This window comes from Trachypithecus francoisi, unplaced genomic scaffold (assembly GCF_009764315.1).
Source record: "Trachypithecus francoisi isolate TF-2019V2 unplaced genomic scaffold, Tfra_2.0 Lachesis_group0, whole genome shotgun sequence".
In the NCBI taxonomy this organism is placed as follows: Eukaryota; Metazoa; Chordata; class Mammalia; order Primates; family Cercopithecidae; genus Trachypithecus; species Trachypithecus francoisi.
Window position 1 is genome coordinate 194,543,740 of NW_022681453.1, and position 17,264 is coordinate 194,561,003.

General features: G+C 39.9%; 1 protein-coding gene across 26 annotated transcripts in view; it reads left to right on the forward strand.

Moving 5' to 3' along the window:
- Window positions 1-229: 229 nt before the first annotated feature.
- Window positions 230-17,264, forward strand: part of DLG1 (discs large MAGUK scaffold protein 1) — a 278,145-nt gene continuing 261,110 nt past the window's right edge. For 10 of the 26 annotated variants that reach the window (XM_033213124.1, XM_033213129.1, XM_033213133.1 and 7 more), the window contains exons 1-4: window positions 757-1,195; window positions 1,632-1,681; window positions 2,373-2,504; window positions 12,866-13,032. In XM_033213124.1, the coding sequence (XP_033069015.1) occupies window positions 1,663-1,681; window positions 2,373-2,504; window positions 12,866-13,032 (318 nt within the window). In that variant the 5' untranslated portion in view covers window positions 757-1,195; window positions 1,632-1,662. Of the gene's footprint in view, window positions 450-731; window positions 1,325-1,631; window positions 1,682-2,372; window positions 2,505-12,865; window positions 13,033-17,264 lie in introns of those variants that run through there. The other 16 variants (XM_033213130.1, XM_033213141.1, XM_033213143.1 and 13 more) reach the window with 9 other exon arrangements.

The window sequence follows — 17,264 nt, forward strand, 5'->3', positions numbered from 1 at the left end:
CCCTCAAACTCTTGCCAAATTAACCCGTGTCTCTCTTTTACATGTCCGTCTTTAACGAACCCCCTCCCGCCAAGCCTATTACTAAGGGACGAATAGTAACTTAACAACCAGCCTGGAGCGGAAGGCAATGCAGAGTTGGCACCCCTCCCCGAACTCCTCCCTCTCCCTCTCCCTCTCCCAGGCCCCGCCCTCCCCGCCCCCTGGGAGGTGCAGTTGGCTCCTCCTTAAGGCGGCTTTTCCCCGGTGGGGATCTGCCCCTGGGGTCGCCAGGCGCTCTCTCCGCAGCGGAGTTGGAAACGGCACGTGTTGAATGAGGTTAAGGGGTGTCTCGGAATGTGCGCCTTGGATCTGGTGTAGGCGAGGTCACGCCTCTCTTCAGACAGCCCGAGCCTTCCCGGCCTGGCCCATTTAGCTCGGAACTGCGGGACACGCCGGTGGGCTAGGGCAAGGTAAAGGCGGGCTCCTCCAGGGCCACCCCGGGCCACCTGTGGAGTCCGTGTGTTAACTCCTTTGTTCTCAGAGCCACTTCAGCGGCCGCCCTTTTAAGCGAGGAGGTTCCCTTAGGATGCTCCCCGGGTCCCGCTTCCGTTCCCCAGCCCTCTGCGGACCCGCCTCCCCCTTCCAACCTGAAGGTAGCAGCGCGGGGAGCCCGGGGCTCGGCGCGAGCCGCCTCCTCACTTCCCATTGGCTGAGAGCGCCGGGAAGGCGGTCACGTGGGAGCGCGGCAGGCCAGCTCGGGGGCCGCCATCTTGGCGGAAAGTTTAGGGGGAGAGCGGTTGGGGACGCGGAAGGAGGCGAGGTTCCGGGGGTGGGGCGGGCAGGCGGCAACTGGGCGAGCGGGCCGGTGGGCCGCGGCGAGCGGGGAGGCGGCGCGACCTAGAAGGAGGAAGAGGCCGCGGGGGTGCGGCGGCCCGAGGGAGCTCCTCCCCCGTCCCTTCACCCCCTCCGCTCGGCTCCTCGGGCCCCGGGCGGGGCGGGGGTACGTGGAGCGGGGCCGGGCCGGGGAACTGCTCCGAGTCTGGCCGGAGCGCACCCCAGTTCCGAGCGCACGCCGCTCGCGGGAACTTTGTGGCGGCGCCGCAGGTGTGGGGGCCCGCGGAGGTGTGCATGCGGGGCGCGAGGGCGTCGCGGAGAGCGGCCGCTGCCCTGTCCGGCCCCCGCTGGAGCAGCCCGGAGGTAGCGAGCAAGGAGAAAGGCAAGCGAGAGGAGGGGGCCCGGGCAGGGCGGGCGGCCAGTCCCGCCGGTTCCCTCTCAGCGCTCTGCGGCCGCTGCTGGCTCTGGGGCCAAGGGTCGGAGCGCTTCACCCGCCCGTCCCCAGTAGCAGGTGGGGAGCGTGGATACTTGTGCGGGGAAGAGGCGGCCTCAGGACTAGGCTCTTTGGGGAGGGGGACGCTTTCGAGGAGAGTTTGAAAACGGACTTCTGTCTGTTCTTAATTTGGAGGGGTACCCACTCCAAGGAAAAGCTTTCCACATTGACAGACAACTGCGTTTTGAGACTCTTTCTTTGACTTGGTAAAACTTTGGAACGTGGGGTTTTCAAATAGGGCTGCGAGGGTTTTCTATTTCGATAGGGGGAAATGCTAGTTTAACATAATTCTATCCTTTTTCCTTTCTATTGTGTGTTTTTAAAGGTGTGTGCCCTCTTCCTGATTCTGGAGAAAAATGCCGGTCCGGAAGCAAGGTGAGAGTTTATTCCGTAACTCTGTTGATGTCACTTGCTTTTTCCATGTGTCAGTTTTTTGATTGCTGTTTTAGAATAGTTTGTGTAACTGATGAGACCGCATGGTCCTGGCTTTATTGGTTAGGGAATGTAAGTCTCACATCATTTCAGAAGATGGAAACACGAAAATGTTTGTTAAACTTTCTTAACATTTCTCTAGTGATTAAGAGAGGCAATTAACTCCCCCCAAAGATGTCCTTAAAAACTCTGAATTGGTGTTTTAGTATTTCACTTCATCATTCTTACTATTCTGTGAGCAACTGTGGGATACTAAGAATTTGTATTTTGAAATGTTAAAAATTTGGATTTTAATGACAAATTGTAGATTATCTGCTTTTGCATATCAGGTAATCTGAAACTGTTGCTAATACTTTGATCTTTTACTTTGGCAAACTACCAGTACATATTTATTCCAAACTGCTCACTCTCCTCCGTTTTCTAATGTGATATATGTTTAAATTTTTCTTGTCTTTAATTTTTTATTTTTTTATTTTTTGGTCATTCTAAGGAATATGTGTACATGAACACAGTGACATTAGTTGACCTGAAGGATTTGGGGAACTGTTTAGGTGTCATGCAGAATTATTTGCACTAGTGTGTGATACTTTTTTTGTAAATAGAGTTTTAATCAGGCTCTGATTTTTCTTCTCAGATACCCAGAGAGCATTGCACCTTTTGGAAGAATATCGTTCAAAACTAAGCCAAACTGAAGACAGACAGCTCAGAAGTTCCATAGAACGGGTTATTAACATATTTCAGAGCAACCTCTTTCAGGCTTTAATAGGTGGGAATTAAAACTTTGTAACTATTATGCCAGCTAGGCTTTATGCTCCTCTTGATTCAGTTATTTTAAACTTAAGAAAATGATGTACTTAATTCTCTGTGAGGCATTCGGTAACTTGAACATCTTCAGTGCGTGTGTATTTTTCATAGGCCAGTATCCTTTCCTAACATACCTAGTAACCAAAAAACTTTCAGTATTATTTCAGTGGCTTTTGAGAACATTGCTTCACATCTTCATAGCATTAACTGTTAAAAGATGTTGCAAAAATGTTTCAGGACCTAAAAGGTATGAGTGAGTTCCTGTTAGCTTGCTTCTGTATTTGACTTGTATGTCTCTGAAGTCATTGAAAGTGTGTGAAGGATTCTGCTGTGTGTGAGAACATTCAGTCCCTTAATATAGACTTCTGTTTAAACTTGGCATTCATGGAATCAGAATTTTACACCTGGAAAATGATCTTAGAGGTGATCTTGTCTAATAACCGTATTTTACAGGCAAGAAAATGGAAAGTTCTATTCTTAATTGTAACTTAATTTGAAGTGGTGCATTGTTTGAAAGGAGAATTGGACAAATAATCAAGAGTCCTGAGTGCTTTTGCCACTAATTGAGTGATATTATAAAAGTCATATCATCTTTTCTACGCCACCATATTAGCTGTAGAATGTAGCTGGTGAAATGGCAAAATGGGTTTAAAGCCTTTTTTAAGTGGATAAATCATTTTTAAAAGCATCATCTAATACTTTGTGTGTAATCTCCCATGTATAAAACAAGGTGACTTGTCTGGCTCTTTTGTCCAGGTACCTCAAAAAGCTTGCAAACTACTGAACTAGAAAGTTTGTCTCTTCCAATTCTAAGAATGAAGTTTTGTTTTGTTTTGTTTTGTTTTTAGTTATCAACTATATAGCATTTTAACGTAAGAAGACATATACTTAATTGTATTACATTTATTTTTTCAGTAACTTCCAGGCATATATGGCCTTACATCTGTCTGTTGATAGAGTAGTTGTTGGTGTGATTTGAAGACTACCTTCAAGTCAGTGTGTCCTGTCAAATATATTATTGGTAAATGGATGCTCTCTACTGTTTTAGAGTGAAAGATTTTCGTAAAGACCACTTTATGCACCTGAACAATTTTTTAAAATTTAACATTTTAGTAGACTTTTAAAAACATAAGAATACAGAGCACAGTGTAAGGAACTGCCTTTTAACTGTTACCTAGCTCCTGAAATTATTAACATTTTGCCATTTTTGTCTACATTGATGGACATTTTTTACACGTTTGAATTTCTGAGGTTCAAGGTCGAAATGGATGATCAAATTGGATTCCTCTGGAAAAACAGCAAAAAGCATTTTTTAGTTGTTTGTTTTCTAAATCAACACTGAACCTAGTAATTCGGTGCGGTTACTGTTGCGGAAAAACATACATGTTTTTATATCCAGTATATATATATATATATAGAGAGAGAGAGAGAGAGAGATATGGATAGATAGATAGACTGCAGACTTTTCTTTGTGTGAAGGCAGCAACTTAAGAAAATTAAATCGTTAGTGAAATAACAGAATCTACATTTATATTTCTGTCTAGATTGGGGATGGATTTGCTATATTCAGACATTTTTGACCTATTCTGCCTTGCCTGTTTTGAATGTGTGTATTTGATAGAGGTTTTTTTTTTTTTTTTTTTTTTTTGAGATGAGTCTTGCTCTGTCGCCCAGGCAGTAGTGCAGTGGCGCAATCTCTGTTCTCTGCAAGCTCCACCTCCTGGGTTCATGCCATTCTCCTGCCTCAGCCCCCCGAGTAGCTGGGACCATAGGCGCCCACCACCACGTCTGGCTAATTTTTTTTTTTTTTGTATTTTTAGTAGAGGTGGGGTTTCACTGTATTAGCCAGGATGGTCTCGATCTGACCTTGTGATCCACCTGCCTCGGCCTCCCAAAGTGCTGGGATTATAGGCGTGAGCCACCGCATCTAGCCTAAAATTAGCTTTCTAATTATTAAGTTTATATTTGTGAATCTTCTGCATAATTTCATTGGTTGTGAATTTACTTTGACATTAAGATTTACTCATATTTAATCTTTTATAGGATGTGGTACTATATCAGATTTTGGTGTAAGAAAAGTAATATATTTTAGGAGGTTTGAAATAGATACATTTAATAGAGGTTCTGTGTGTTTCCGTTCTATAATCATTGTTGATACTACTGAATTATAAATGCATTCTCTTGTGTTTCCTGAGTAGCTTTTAATACTTAGTCTGAAAATGTTTAGTCTGATAAGATTTTCTTTGTATTTTGCAACTCTACTATTGTTTTGAAACAGTGTCATAAATGTACTGTAAGTTTGTAAATTGCCCTAAGCTAAGCCAGTGCATTGTGTCCATAATGTTTGCAGAAAAATCCTACTCAGAAGACAGAGTGCCACTTACTGAAAGATTTTTTCTCTCAGTAAGTGGCACTCTGTCTTCTGAGTTGGTACCTGTGGACCATTGGGTTAAAGGAGAACAGGGGTCTTGACAGCCTGAGCTGTTTGAAAGTCATGTAGTGCTTAGATTTTTGACTTCCTTGGTTTGAAAGTCACTTGATTAGGCCGTAGTGAGTTATCTAGTTATCTGTTTGGGGTGCTGAGTGTCTTTGAATTTGCAATCTGCATTGATCATTTATTGATTGATTCTTTGAACTGGTAGTTTATATTGACTTTTCATTCATTTTAAAAAGTTTTTGGTGTTTCCCCCTGTAGTTCATATATAGATTAGGTTCGTGTACTTTTGGATTATTCGGAGGGACAAGCATGTACATTCTGTATTATATTTGTTCTAAAATACCAGTTTTTAAATATTTCAATATCTGGTATGTGTCATTTTTAATTGACAGTGTTTTTGTGTTCTGACACATGAAATAGTGCATTTTATAATTGATACTCGCAATTTAAATATAGAAATCATTGTTCTAGTGTTGATAGATTCTTGGTAGTATCTTTGAAGGATGGCTTAAAGATTTAAAAATTACTGAAAACAGAGAAGTTTTTATTAACTTTTGAGTTTCAGCTGATATATTGTTTCTTTAGAGCTGAATATTGAAAGTTATATCTTAAAAGTCCATGAACTGTACATTTGTTTAAAATGTACTCCCAAAACATACCTGCTGATTATTTTTGTATAAAGGAAGATAAAGTCTGCTTAATTTCATTCCATGATTTAGGTGAGAACAATTTGAAAACTTGCTTTTGTATTCCAATTTTTTGTACTTAAGTTTGAAAATTTTGTGAGTAGACAGGGTATGGTTTGATTATAATCAGAGCCCAGGTGTTCAGGTCCCTAGTGGTTTCATTCATGATTCTAAGGTGTCTGGGATCTGAGGTGACACTGGTAGTCCCTAGAGACTTCATACCAGTCTAAACCCCTGCAGTTATTTCTTATGGGATCAGAGAACTCATCTGCTTTCCATGTGCACGAGAAAAATCAGTGTCCAAGATTAGGCTGGCTTTAGAGACTTGAGTAAGTTGCGTCATGTGATATGCATATTTTATCTGCAATAAATAAGCTTATATTAACGCAGTGTTTTATTTCTGCAGATACTTCAAAATGAAAGTGGATTATGTAATAATACTGTCCATTTATGAGTTTTTTAGTTACCAGTTCATTTGTTGCTACTCTATTAAACTCTAATAGTTTCATTAGCCCTTATAAAAGGACCTTGCCCTATCTTTATTAGTGGATACTAGGTTTCAAAATATGACCCCTTTACCATCTTAACCATCTTTAAATGTACAGTTCAGGAGCATGAAATGTATTCATATTGTTGTGAAACAAGTCTTCAGAACTTTTTCGTCTTGCAAAACTGAAATCCTATACCGATTAAACAACTGCTCCCCTTTCCTCTCACTCCCTAGCCCCTTGTGGTCACCGTGCTACTTTCTGTTTCAGTGAATTTGATCATGTTAGAAACCTCATAGAAGTATTTGTCTTTTTACGACTGGCTTATTTCACTTAGTGTAGAGTCGGCAAGGTTCATTCATGTTGCAGCTGTTGACAGGATTTTCTTCCTTTTTGAGGCTGAATAATATTCTGTTGTGTGTATATACCGCATTTTATCCAGCCATCCATTGATGGACAGTTGGGTTACTTCCTCCTCCTGGCTGTTGTAAATAATGCTGTTAGGAATATGAGTGTGCAATTATTTCTTCAAGACCCTGCTTTCAGTTCTTTTGGATATTTGCCCAGAAGTAGGATTGTGGGATCAAATGGCAGTTATATTTTTAATTTTTTGAGGACCCACCATAATGTTTTCCATAGTGATTGTACCATTTTACAGTCTCACCAACAGTACACAGGTTTCCAGTTTCTCTACATCCTTGCCAATGCTTCATTTCTTTCTTTTCTTTTTTTGATAATAGCCATCCTAATAAGTGTGAGTATGTGACTCCTCTTCAAGTGTATGTAAAACATAATAACTAACATTTATTGAGCACTTTCTGTGTGCTAATAGAAGTATATCATTTAGTCATTGTAATCCTATGAGGTGTACATTCACCTGTTTGAGATATTTGTACTGTTTTATAGATTGGAAAACTGAAGCACTGAGAAATGACCAATCTTGCCCTTGAACCCTCAGATAGTAAATTGTGGAGCCAGAAATTGAACTCAACTAATCTGAATCCGTAGATACTTCTCACCGTCAGCCATTAGGATCTTCTTTATCTTTGTTTTTCAGAACCAAGCATTTTAATCTGATAAAGAATACTAAATGACAAGCATGATCTTTAGGGTTAGTAGTCTTTAAATGATTGTCACTCGGAAGGAAAATATTTATAATGGTGAAATGATGTTGATGATGATGGGGTTCACACATTTTCAAAGAAGTGTGTTTAGTAATGAGGGTTTGAAGTCTTCCAGCAATAGTGGCAAAATGTCAATATTTCTTAGATTTCTTTTGCTTTGTTTTGGTCCCACTGTTACATTTTAGTCTCTTGTTAACTGTGTGTGTGTGTGCGCGCGCGCGCACACACGCACTCGTAACTTTGCAGACTAGATTTGAGTGAGGAAAACAGGATATGGATCACATCGTTGGCTAAAACTTTATGAAATTGGAGGAGAATTTTATTAACTTTTCACTTGGTTTTATTTTAATTAGATTAAGTTATTTCTTTGCTGATAGTTTGCTTACTATTATTCTGAAGCAGTGTTTTGATTATGTTGAATCTGGTTGAATTCTCTTTAGAACCTTGGAATCAGAGTTGTAAAAGCATCTAAATACTTCTTCTAAGCCGTTTCCTCTCTGTAGGATCATATTTTTCCTCAGTACAGAATTCACACTTGGACCAGATACTATTGTTAATTGTCGTGTCTCTTTACTCTGCTTAGGGCACATTTTCACAGCTTTTCTTTGTCTTTTGTGAGACTGACTTTTTTTTTTTTTTTTGGAGACAGGGTCTTGCTCTGCCACCCAGGCTGGAGTGCAGTGGTGGCTCTCTGCAACCTCTGCTTCCCAGGCTCAAGCCGTCCTCCTGCCTCAGCCTCTTGAGTAGCTGGGACTGCAGATGTGAGCCACCACGCCTGGCTGTTTTTTTGTAGAGACGGGTGTTGCCCAGGCTGGTCTTGAACTCCTGAGCTCAAAGCAATCTGCCTGCCTCAGCCTCCCAAAGTTCTGGGATTACAGGCGTGAGCCACTGCGCCCAGCTGAGATGGATGATTTTGAAAAACGCAGTTCCTTCCACTCTTATTTTTTTAATATAATTTTCTCATTTTGGTTGGTCTGATGTTTGCTTGTGATTAGATTCGGGTTATATACCTGGCTTAGGATTCTGCACATCCAGAGGTATACAGAATCATCTGCTCTTCATTGATGATACTGATTTTGATTACCTAGTTGGGTGTTGTCTGAATTCTCTATCCTATATGATTGTTTTTTACCCCTTGTGGCTTATAGGCAATTTGCGAGGGAGACACTTTAACACCATGTGCATATCCTACTCCTTAGCGAAATTTCCACCCATATTTAGCATCCATTGATGATTCTTATGTGCACCAGTTTATAATATGGTTGTTGAAAAATAAGGTTTCTAACAGTAACACTCCTTTAGGTTTACCAGTTAACACTTTGCATTTTATTCTAATCAAGGGCCTTCCTTCTTCATGTGTATCTTTCATGAATTTGCAGATACCTGTTTTTTTCAATGGCTTATCATTTATGACCATCCTTAATGATATTTGTGCTCTGAGTGATCCAGTGGGGGCCCTTTCAAGCTTGCGTCCTTGTGGCATGCCCTCATCGTTTTTTGGAGCACTTCCTTAATTTTTGGCATAACAAGATGTTCCAGGTTTATCTTGTACCTTTCCTGCCCCAGCCCTGGAATCAGCCATTTCTCTGAGAAGCTCTGATTCCTTTTAGTACACACCTTGTTTTACGGAATATACTTGTGAGTACTGTATGATTGTTAGTCTAATAGTATCTAAAGTGTTGAAATAATTTATTTTTGCCTACTAGCTTGATATCTTTCCTTTTTTTAGTGTGTGAAACAATAACACAAACTTTTAAATTTTATAGGATATTCTTTCTTCTGAGGATCAAAAATGACTTTTTAAATGAACATTGATTTAGAAGAAAGTATTTGTGTTTGGCCGGGCGCGGTGGTTCACGCCTGTAATCCCAGCACTTTGGGAGGCCGAGACGGGTGGATCACGAGGTCAGGAGATCGAGACCATCCTGGCTAACATGGTGAAACCCCGTCTCAACTAAAAAAAAAAAACAAAAACAAAAACAAAAAAAGAAAGTATTTGTGCTTGAGTAGATTTGACGATTGTAGTATATCTTAGCATGTCATCCACCCTTCATTGATAACACTAATTTTGATTACTCAACTGGGTATTGTGTGACTGATCATACTTGCTTTTTTAGTCAATGAACTGATAGAATTTTTTTCCTCTGAAATGGTAGGGTTATATTTCAGTGTTCTTCAGCTTTCTAGTTGCCTTTCCTGCAACCCTACAAAATAAATTTATTATAACAATGATGCATGTTCTATATAAAACATTTGAGATCAGATTATTATATGTAAAATACCATAAACAAGAAAATCCTCACACCAGAGGTTACTTCCTACTTCACCCATGGGATGAATATCCTAGAGGGTTATTGTATGTATGTGTGGGTGTGTGTGTATACACACATATACCTACCTTCATTTTACAAAACAAACTTCCTAAGTAAAACAGCTCTTTCCTACGTGAGAATTTATATTTAAAATCAGCGTGTAAGGTGAAAAATCTCATCTAGTTAAAATTATCCCTGAAAATCCTTCAGAAATTTAACACTATCTCTTGTTAATTACAGCACAATTTTTTTTTCCTCTAGTGGAAAGGAGTGATGTCTTCACTTGAGCCCTAGATGAAGCCATTGGCTTGTTTGACTTCTGGTACTAAAAACACATAATTATAGAATCACACTCAGCACAGTGAGATATAGCATGATGCTCACATTTTGAGAGGCACCTGAAAACTTAGATTACCTGAAGGAAGAATCTCCTTCCTTTTCATTTCTTTATTTGTGGCTGTCACTTAACGGGTAGACAGAGTTGCCCTTTTTTGTGGGGGAGGTATACTGCAGTTGTATTTGTATAAGTGTGAATAGTATGATTTCTGTGACTGTTTTTATCCTCCAAAGTTTATCCACAAATGTCTTTCCATGTCAGTGGATTTGTACCATTATATGTATGTATGTATGTATTATATGTATGTATGTATGTATTATATGTATGTATGTATGTATTATATGTATGTATGTATGTATTATATGTATGTATGTATGTATTATATGTATGTATGTATGTATTATATGTATGTATGTATTATATGTATGTATGTATGTATTATTATTATTTTTTCAGACGGAGTTTTGCTCTTGTTGCCCAAGCTGGAGTGCAATGGTGTGATCTCGGCTCACCACAACCTCCACCTCCTAGGTTCAAGCGATTCTCCTGCCTTAGCCTCCTGAATAGCTGGGATTACAGGCATGTGTCACCACGCCCGGCTAATTTTGTATTTTTAATAGAGACAGGGTTTCTTTACGTTGGTCAGGCTGGTCTCGAACTCCTGACCTCAGGTGATCCATCCGCCTCAGCCTCTTGAGGTGCTGGGATTACATACATGAACCACTTCGCTCGGCCAGATTTGTACCATTTTAAATGACTGTTTATATAGATTTTCTTCTTTTCTCCTCTTCTTTTTCTTTTTCTTTTTGAGATGGAGTCTTGATCTGTCACCAGGCTGGAGTGCAGTGGCACAATCTCGGCTCACTGCAACCTCTGCCTCCTGGGTTCAAGTGATTCTCCTGCCTCAGCCTCCTGAGTAACTGGGATTACAGGCGTGTGCCACCATGCCCAGCTAGTTTTTACATTTTTAGTTGAGACGGAGTTTCACCATATTGGCCAGGATGGTCTCAATCTCTTGACCTCATGATCTGCCTGCCTCAGGCTCCCAAAGTGCTGGGATTACAGGTGTGAGCCACCGCACCTGGCCTATATAGAGTTTCTGTAGTTTTTTAATGATTTCCTGTCGCCCAGGCTGGAGTGCACTGGCGAGATCTCTGCTCACTGCAAGCTCCACCTCCCAGGTTCACACCATTCACCTGCCTCAGCCTCACGAGTAGCTGGGTGGGACTACAGGCGCCCGCCACCACGCCTGGCTAATTTTTTGTGTTTTTAGTAGAGATGGGGCTTCACTGTGTTAGCCAGGATGGTTTCGATCTCCTGATCGTGGATCTCGGGATCCACCCGCCACCTGCCTCAGCCTCCCAAAATGCTGGGATTATAGGCGTGAGCCGTCGCGCCCATCCCGAGGGATGTGACTTTTGAAGCATTGTTTTGCTGTAGTTGGATTTTGTTTTACATAGTGTGATGTAGGTGTGTGCATGTATGTATCGTGTGTTGTGTGTGTGTGTGCGTATGTGTGTATATAGTATCCTTAACACCCCTGTGAGGTAGGTTGATATTATCCTCACTGTACAAGCATTAGTTTTTACCAGCCCTTTACTTGGAAAGTTTTGCAGTTCCACTGGTTATTAAAACTGAAAGGGGGCTGGGTGCAGTGGCTCAGGCTTGTAATCCCAGCACTTTGGGAGCCTGAGGCAGGCAGATCACCTGAGGTCAGGAGTTCGAGAACAGCCTGGCCAACATGGTGAAACCCTGTCTCTACTAAAAATACAAAAATTAGCCAGACATGGTGGGACGTGCCTGTAGTCCCAGCTACTCGGGAGGCTGAGACAGGAGAATGGCGTGAACCCGGGAGGCGGAGCTTGCAGTGAGCCAAGATCACACCACTGCACTCCAGCCTGGGCGACAGAGCGAGACTCTGTCTCAAAAAAAAAAAAAAAAAACCAGAAACACACACACACACACACACACACAACTGAAAAGGGAGTTAAGTTTGTCTCTATTTTGTGAAGTTTGTTTTTTAAAAGGACTAAATGCTTTCAAAATAATGAGAAGAAGTATAAGTTATTCTGTCTAAATGTTGTTTACAGTTATTATGTTCCCTTCCCTTTAAAAAAAATCCAAAATTATACAAGTTGGTGAATAAGGAACTGAGTGTGGTGAATCTAAGTATTATATAACTGCTACTTACAGCTTTGGAATAGCGTGAATAATTAGTGTTAATGTATTAAGTTCTTATAATTCTAGCTGTTTGCAAAGTCATCTGATCTTTTAAAAATCCTGGGCCATTATAAATAAATTTATCATGTATTTTAGAGTTTTGTCATGACGTTTACTGTTTCTAAAGAATAAAATATTTAATTTACTGCTGTAACATATTCAGACTGGAGGATATCCGAAAGCCCTTCTGGTTCTTTGATTTTAATTTCCTCCTTTTTTGGCTTTGGCTAGAAGGGCAATTAAAACCACTTGAGGGATTTACATTCCCAGCTTAAATATTGGTGGCGAACAGTAATAACTCATATCTGTGGAATTCACAATAATGATATTAGCTGCCGTCTGTTAGGAGCCTATTTGGTGCTATAGTGGTAAGCATTTTATATATATTATACTCAATCCTTGAAACAGTTCACAGTGGTAAGAGGCAAGTTACCAGAGGTTGAGTAGTTTGCCTGAACTTGTAGCTGGTTGGTGATGGAGTTGGGATTTGAACCAAGCACTGACTTTAAAGTGTAAAAAGCCTATGAATTTTATGCTGTGCCCTGCAGGTTCTGATATGATTGTGATGTAATGAAATAATATTCACTGTTTAAGTACATTATATGATGGGAATTAATTTATCAATCGAGTAAAAATTGTGCTTTTGAGTTATGTTAAAGCATTGCGTAATTTAGTTAGAAAATATAAATACTTACGAATTTTTATTTTCCTTCTTCTAGATATTCAAGAATTTTATGAAGTGACCTTACTGGATAATCCAAAATGTATAGATCGTTCTAAGCTGTCTGAACCAATTCAGCCTGTGAATACTTGGGAAATTTCCAGCCTCCCAAGCTCTACTGTGACTTCAGAAACACTGCCCAGCAGCCTTAGCCCTAGTGTGGAGGTAAGATGAAAAATTTGTTCTGAAGCTGTTTTTTAGTGATAATTTATTTGTACTACTATGTTTCTTCATTTTATTAAAATAATATTTCATACAAGTAGATTTTTTTGTGGAAGTATTATTTATAATAAAGAGAATGAGGTTGAAATATTTTTGAAAAGCAAAGCTCAGATTCTCTGTTGCCCCTGTTTTAAAATGTTATGAATGTTTGAGGTCTGAAATACTTGATTTAGACTATTAAAAAGTTCTTTGCATGGTAGACCTCAACAAGGCTTCATCTGTGTGGTAATTAAAATGGAAATGGTACTTTGAAAAATGGTACTTTGAAGAGATGGTTTTGCTCTGGTATTTTCCTAGAAACAGGACATAGTTCTGTGGTCTGGGCTGCTAAGTTGTACCCATTTATCTCAAGGAATCTCTGTTTATTGCCTTGAAGGATGGCATTCAAACTCACTACAGACTGAAGAGTAAACCTGAGCATCAGCCTTGGTTTCTGCATTTTCTGCAGTTAAAACTATTTCTTTGAGTATTCATAGTCTTAGTAATATTTGTTTTTGTGTGTTTTACTGTTGCCCAGTTGGATATGGTATAGTGGAGGTATGAAGCATTTTGTAATGAAGATTCTGCCCAGGAAGCATCAGTCATTTGAAAGTGGTTATCTGTCTGAATTTGAATCTAGTCCTTTCTAGTTAGTGTAAGATAGTGGCAGTGCCTGGAAAATGCAGTGTTTCTGTTTGGTGAGTAATCAGTCAGCGAAAAGTGGTGGTAGGCCGCAGCCAGATAGCTAGCACTTTGGTAAAGAAGTTAGATGGTTTCTCAGTTTTAAGTAACATAGAACTATAGAATGTTAGAGCAGGAAGATCAGAGCACATCTGACCCCTTGTCTTCATTTTAAAGATGAGGAAACTGAGATCCAGAATAAAACGACTTAACCCACTTTATTTAGCTAGTTTGGGCAATTCTACCTTTGATTTCAGGCCTCTTAACACCCACCTCACAGTTCTCTTTGTTAATCCTAGACCTTGTATGTTTCTCTTTGATTAGAGAGTGTACTGTTTATTGTGTATATCCTTATTTTCTTTATACTTTTTTTCCCATCGCTTTTTCCAGGATAATTTCCATTTCCATGGGTTAATACATCACTTGCTTTTATAATAGTTCATTTCTGAGGTCTGTTGCAAATAGATTTTTAAATCAGTCTTCAATCAGTTATTGCTATGGTTTGAATGTGTCCCCTCCAAAATTCAGGTGTTGCCAGTGTGAAAATAATGAGAGGTAGGCCTGTAGGAGGTGATTAGGCAGTGAGGACTCCTCCATCCTTCATGGGATTAAGGCCCTTATAAAAGAGGCTCCACAGCCTGGGCACGGTGGCTCATGCCTATAATCCCAGCACTTTGGGAGGCCGAGGCGGGTGGATTGCTTGAGGTCAGGAGTTTGAGACCAGCCTGGCCAACATGGTGAAACCCCGTGTCATGTCTAAAATACAAAAATTAGCTGAGCATGGTGTCATGCGCCTGTAATCCCAGCTACCAGGGAGGCTGAGGCAGGAGAATTGCTTGAACCCAGGAGGTGGAGGTTGCAGTGAGCTGAGATCGTACCACTGCACACCAGCCTGGGCGACAGAGCGAGACTCCCTGTCAAAAAAAAAAAAAAAGAACCTCCACAGAAAGTTTAGCATTTTAGCTTACCTTTTTGCTTTCTGCCATGTTGAGATGCAACAAGAAGGCCCTTACCAGATCAAATGCCTGGATCTTGGACTTCCCAGCCTCCAGAATTGTGAGAAATTATTTTTTGTTTTTCATAAATTACCCAGTCTCAGGTATGCAGCTGTAGCAACACAAAATGGATTAAGACAGTTATTTCACATTTATTGTCTTAGTTCTCGGTTAGAAAATTGCTTATGTAAAAAACATGTTAAACTTTAAGAGAATTGACTTATTTAATTGTTTACTAGTGTTTTTTATTGTTTGATTTACGATACCTTTGATTATAAAGCCCAGAATTCTTATACTCGATTTACTTATTTTTATAGGAGATTGTTTAAGTGATGGTTGAATCAGTGTAACCATTGACAGTAAATATTTGACATTATTGGTGGGAATGTAAATTACTACAGCTATTATGGAAAACAGTATGCAGGTTTCTCAAAAAAACTAAAAATAGAACTGCCCACCAGCAATCCCAACAGTGGGTATCTGTCCAGAAGAAAGGATATCAGAATAGCAAAGGGATACCTGCACCCCTATGTTTATTGCAGCACTATTTACAGTGGCTGAGATATGGAATCAATCTAAATATCCATCAACAGATGAATGGATAAAGTGTGATACACACACATATGTATATGTACACACACATAAACACACACAGTGGATTACTATTCAGCCATAAAAAGAATGAAATCCTGTCATTTTCAGCAACATGGATGGAACTGGAGGTCATTATGTGAAATTAAGTAAGCCAGGCACAGAAAGATAAATATCACGTGTTCTCATGTGGGAGCTAAAAATGTTGGTCTCATGGAGGTAAAGAGTAGAATGATAGTTACCAGAGACTGGGAAGGGTGGGAGAGGGAAAAGATGAAGAGAGGATGGTTAATGAGTTCAAAAATAGTTAGAGGGAATACATTCTACTGTTCAGTAGCACAGTAGGGTGACTATAGTTAACAATTTATTGTATATTTCAGAATGGTTTAGAAGATTTGAAATGTCCCCAACACAAAGAAATGATAAATGTTTGAGACGATGAATATTCTAAATACCCTGATTTGACCGTTACACATTGTATGCATGATCAAAATATCACATGTACCCTGTAAATACATACAATTATATATCAATAATAATATTTTTAACTGTAAATATTCATTAAGATGGAATAAGTGGACAGTTTTGTAAGCTTAAAGTTTTTTTCCATATAGATTTCATTCAGGAAGATCAGTAGTGCATTGAATTTCATCAGCAGTGACATTGGTAACACTTCAATTTTTATAAAATGACGAGGCACTCATGTCTAGAATGCTATTTGCAGCTCTGGTTTCTACACCTCCTGAAAGATATGAACATGATAAAGCACCTCAAATGAATAGGAGAATAAGAACTTTCATATTGTGAGTGTCAGATCTTACTGGTTTGGAAAGTAGATGAGAAGAGAATATGGTCACAGAGTGTTGTTTAGTGCATGGCACATGGAAAATGCTGTAGTAATGTTGGAAATCTGTTCCTATTCATGAATAGACTTTAAGGGAAACATTGGGATATGTCCATCAAGTCCTAGATTTTTAAAAAGTAGCAAAAAACTATATCAAACTTGAGTGAGCAAGGTCAATTAGTAGGAAGTACCGTCTTACAGAGATGGCAGAAAATCCTGACAAATGTTTGTCTGAAAATGTAAATAGTTTTGAAACACACTGATGGATGATACTTATAATGGTTTTTTAAAAAAACCAGGAATGTTTGGGGATTTAATTCCTACTTTTTGAGGGTGCTATGATAGAAGGTAAGCATATTCCTGTTCACCCATCCATTCATGCTTCATTTGGAAAACTTGGCTAAGTGATCATTTGATCCTTTGTTTCATTTGCTACTTTAGACTCTTGAGGCATGACGTTTAGGACTAAAAAGGGACTTAGGGAATCCACTTACTCGAAACAAATAACTTAAAACTTAAAGTTTTTTGTACTGTAACTTGAAAAATTTGAAAATCATAAAACCTTTTTGTCTTAAACAGAATTTAGGTTATACTTGTGTACTGATTCTTGGATATAATAATCTTTTCCAACAAAATTGCGTGCAACATGCCTCTTTGACTTCATGTTTGCTTTTGCAGAACTAAAAGAGGGTTATTTTTGCTAAAAGTATTTAGGATTACTCAATTTCCACAAAGGCTTGACTGTTATTCTCTTTTTTTTTTTTTTTTGAGACGGAGTCTCGCTCTGTCGCCCAGGCTGGAGTGCAGTGGCCGGATCTCAGCTCACTGCAAGCTCCGCCTCCCGGGTTCACGCCATTCTCCTGCCTCAGCCTCCCGGGTAGCTGGGACTACAGGCGCCCGCCACCTCGCCCGGCTAGTTTTTTGTATTTTTTTTAGTAGAGACGGGGTTTCACCGTGTTAGCCAGGATGGTCTCGATCTCCTGACCTGGTGATCCGCCCGTCTCGGCCTCCCAAAGTGCTGGGATTACAGGCTTGAGCCACTGTGCCTGGCCTGTTATTCTCTTAAAATGCAAATCTTCATCTTT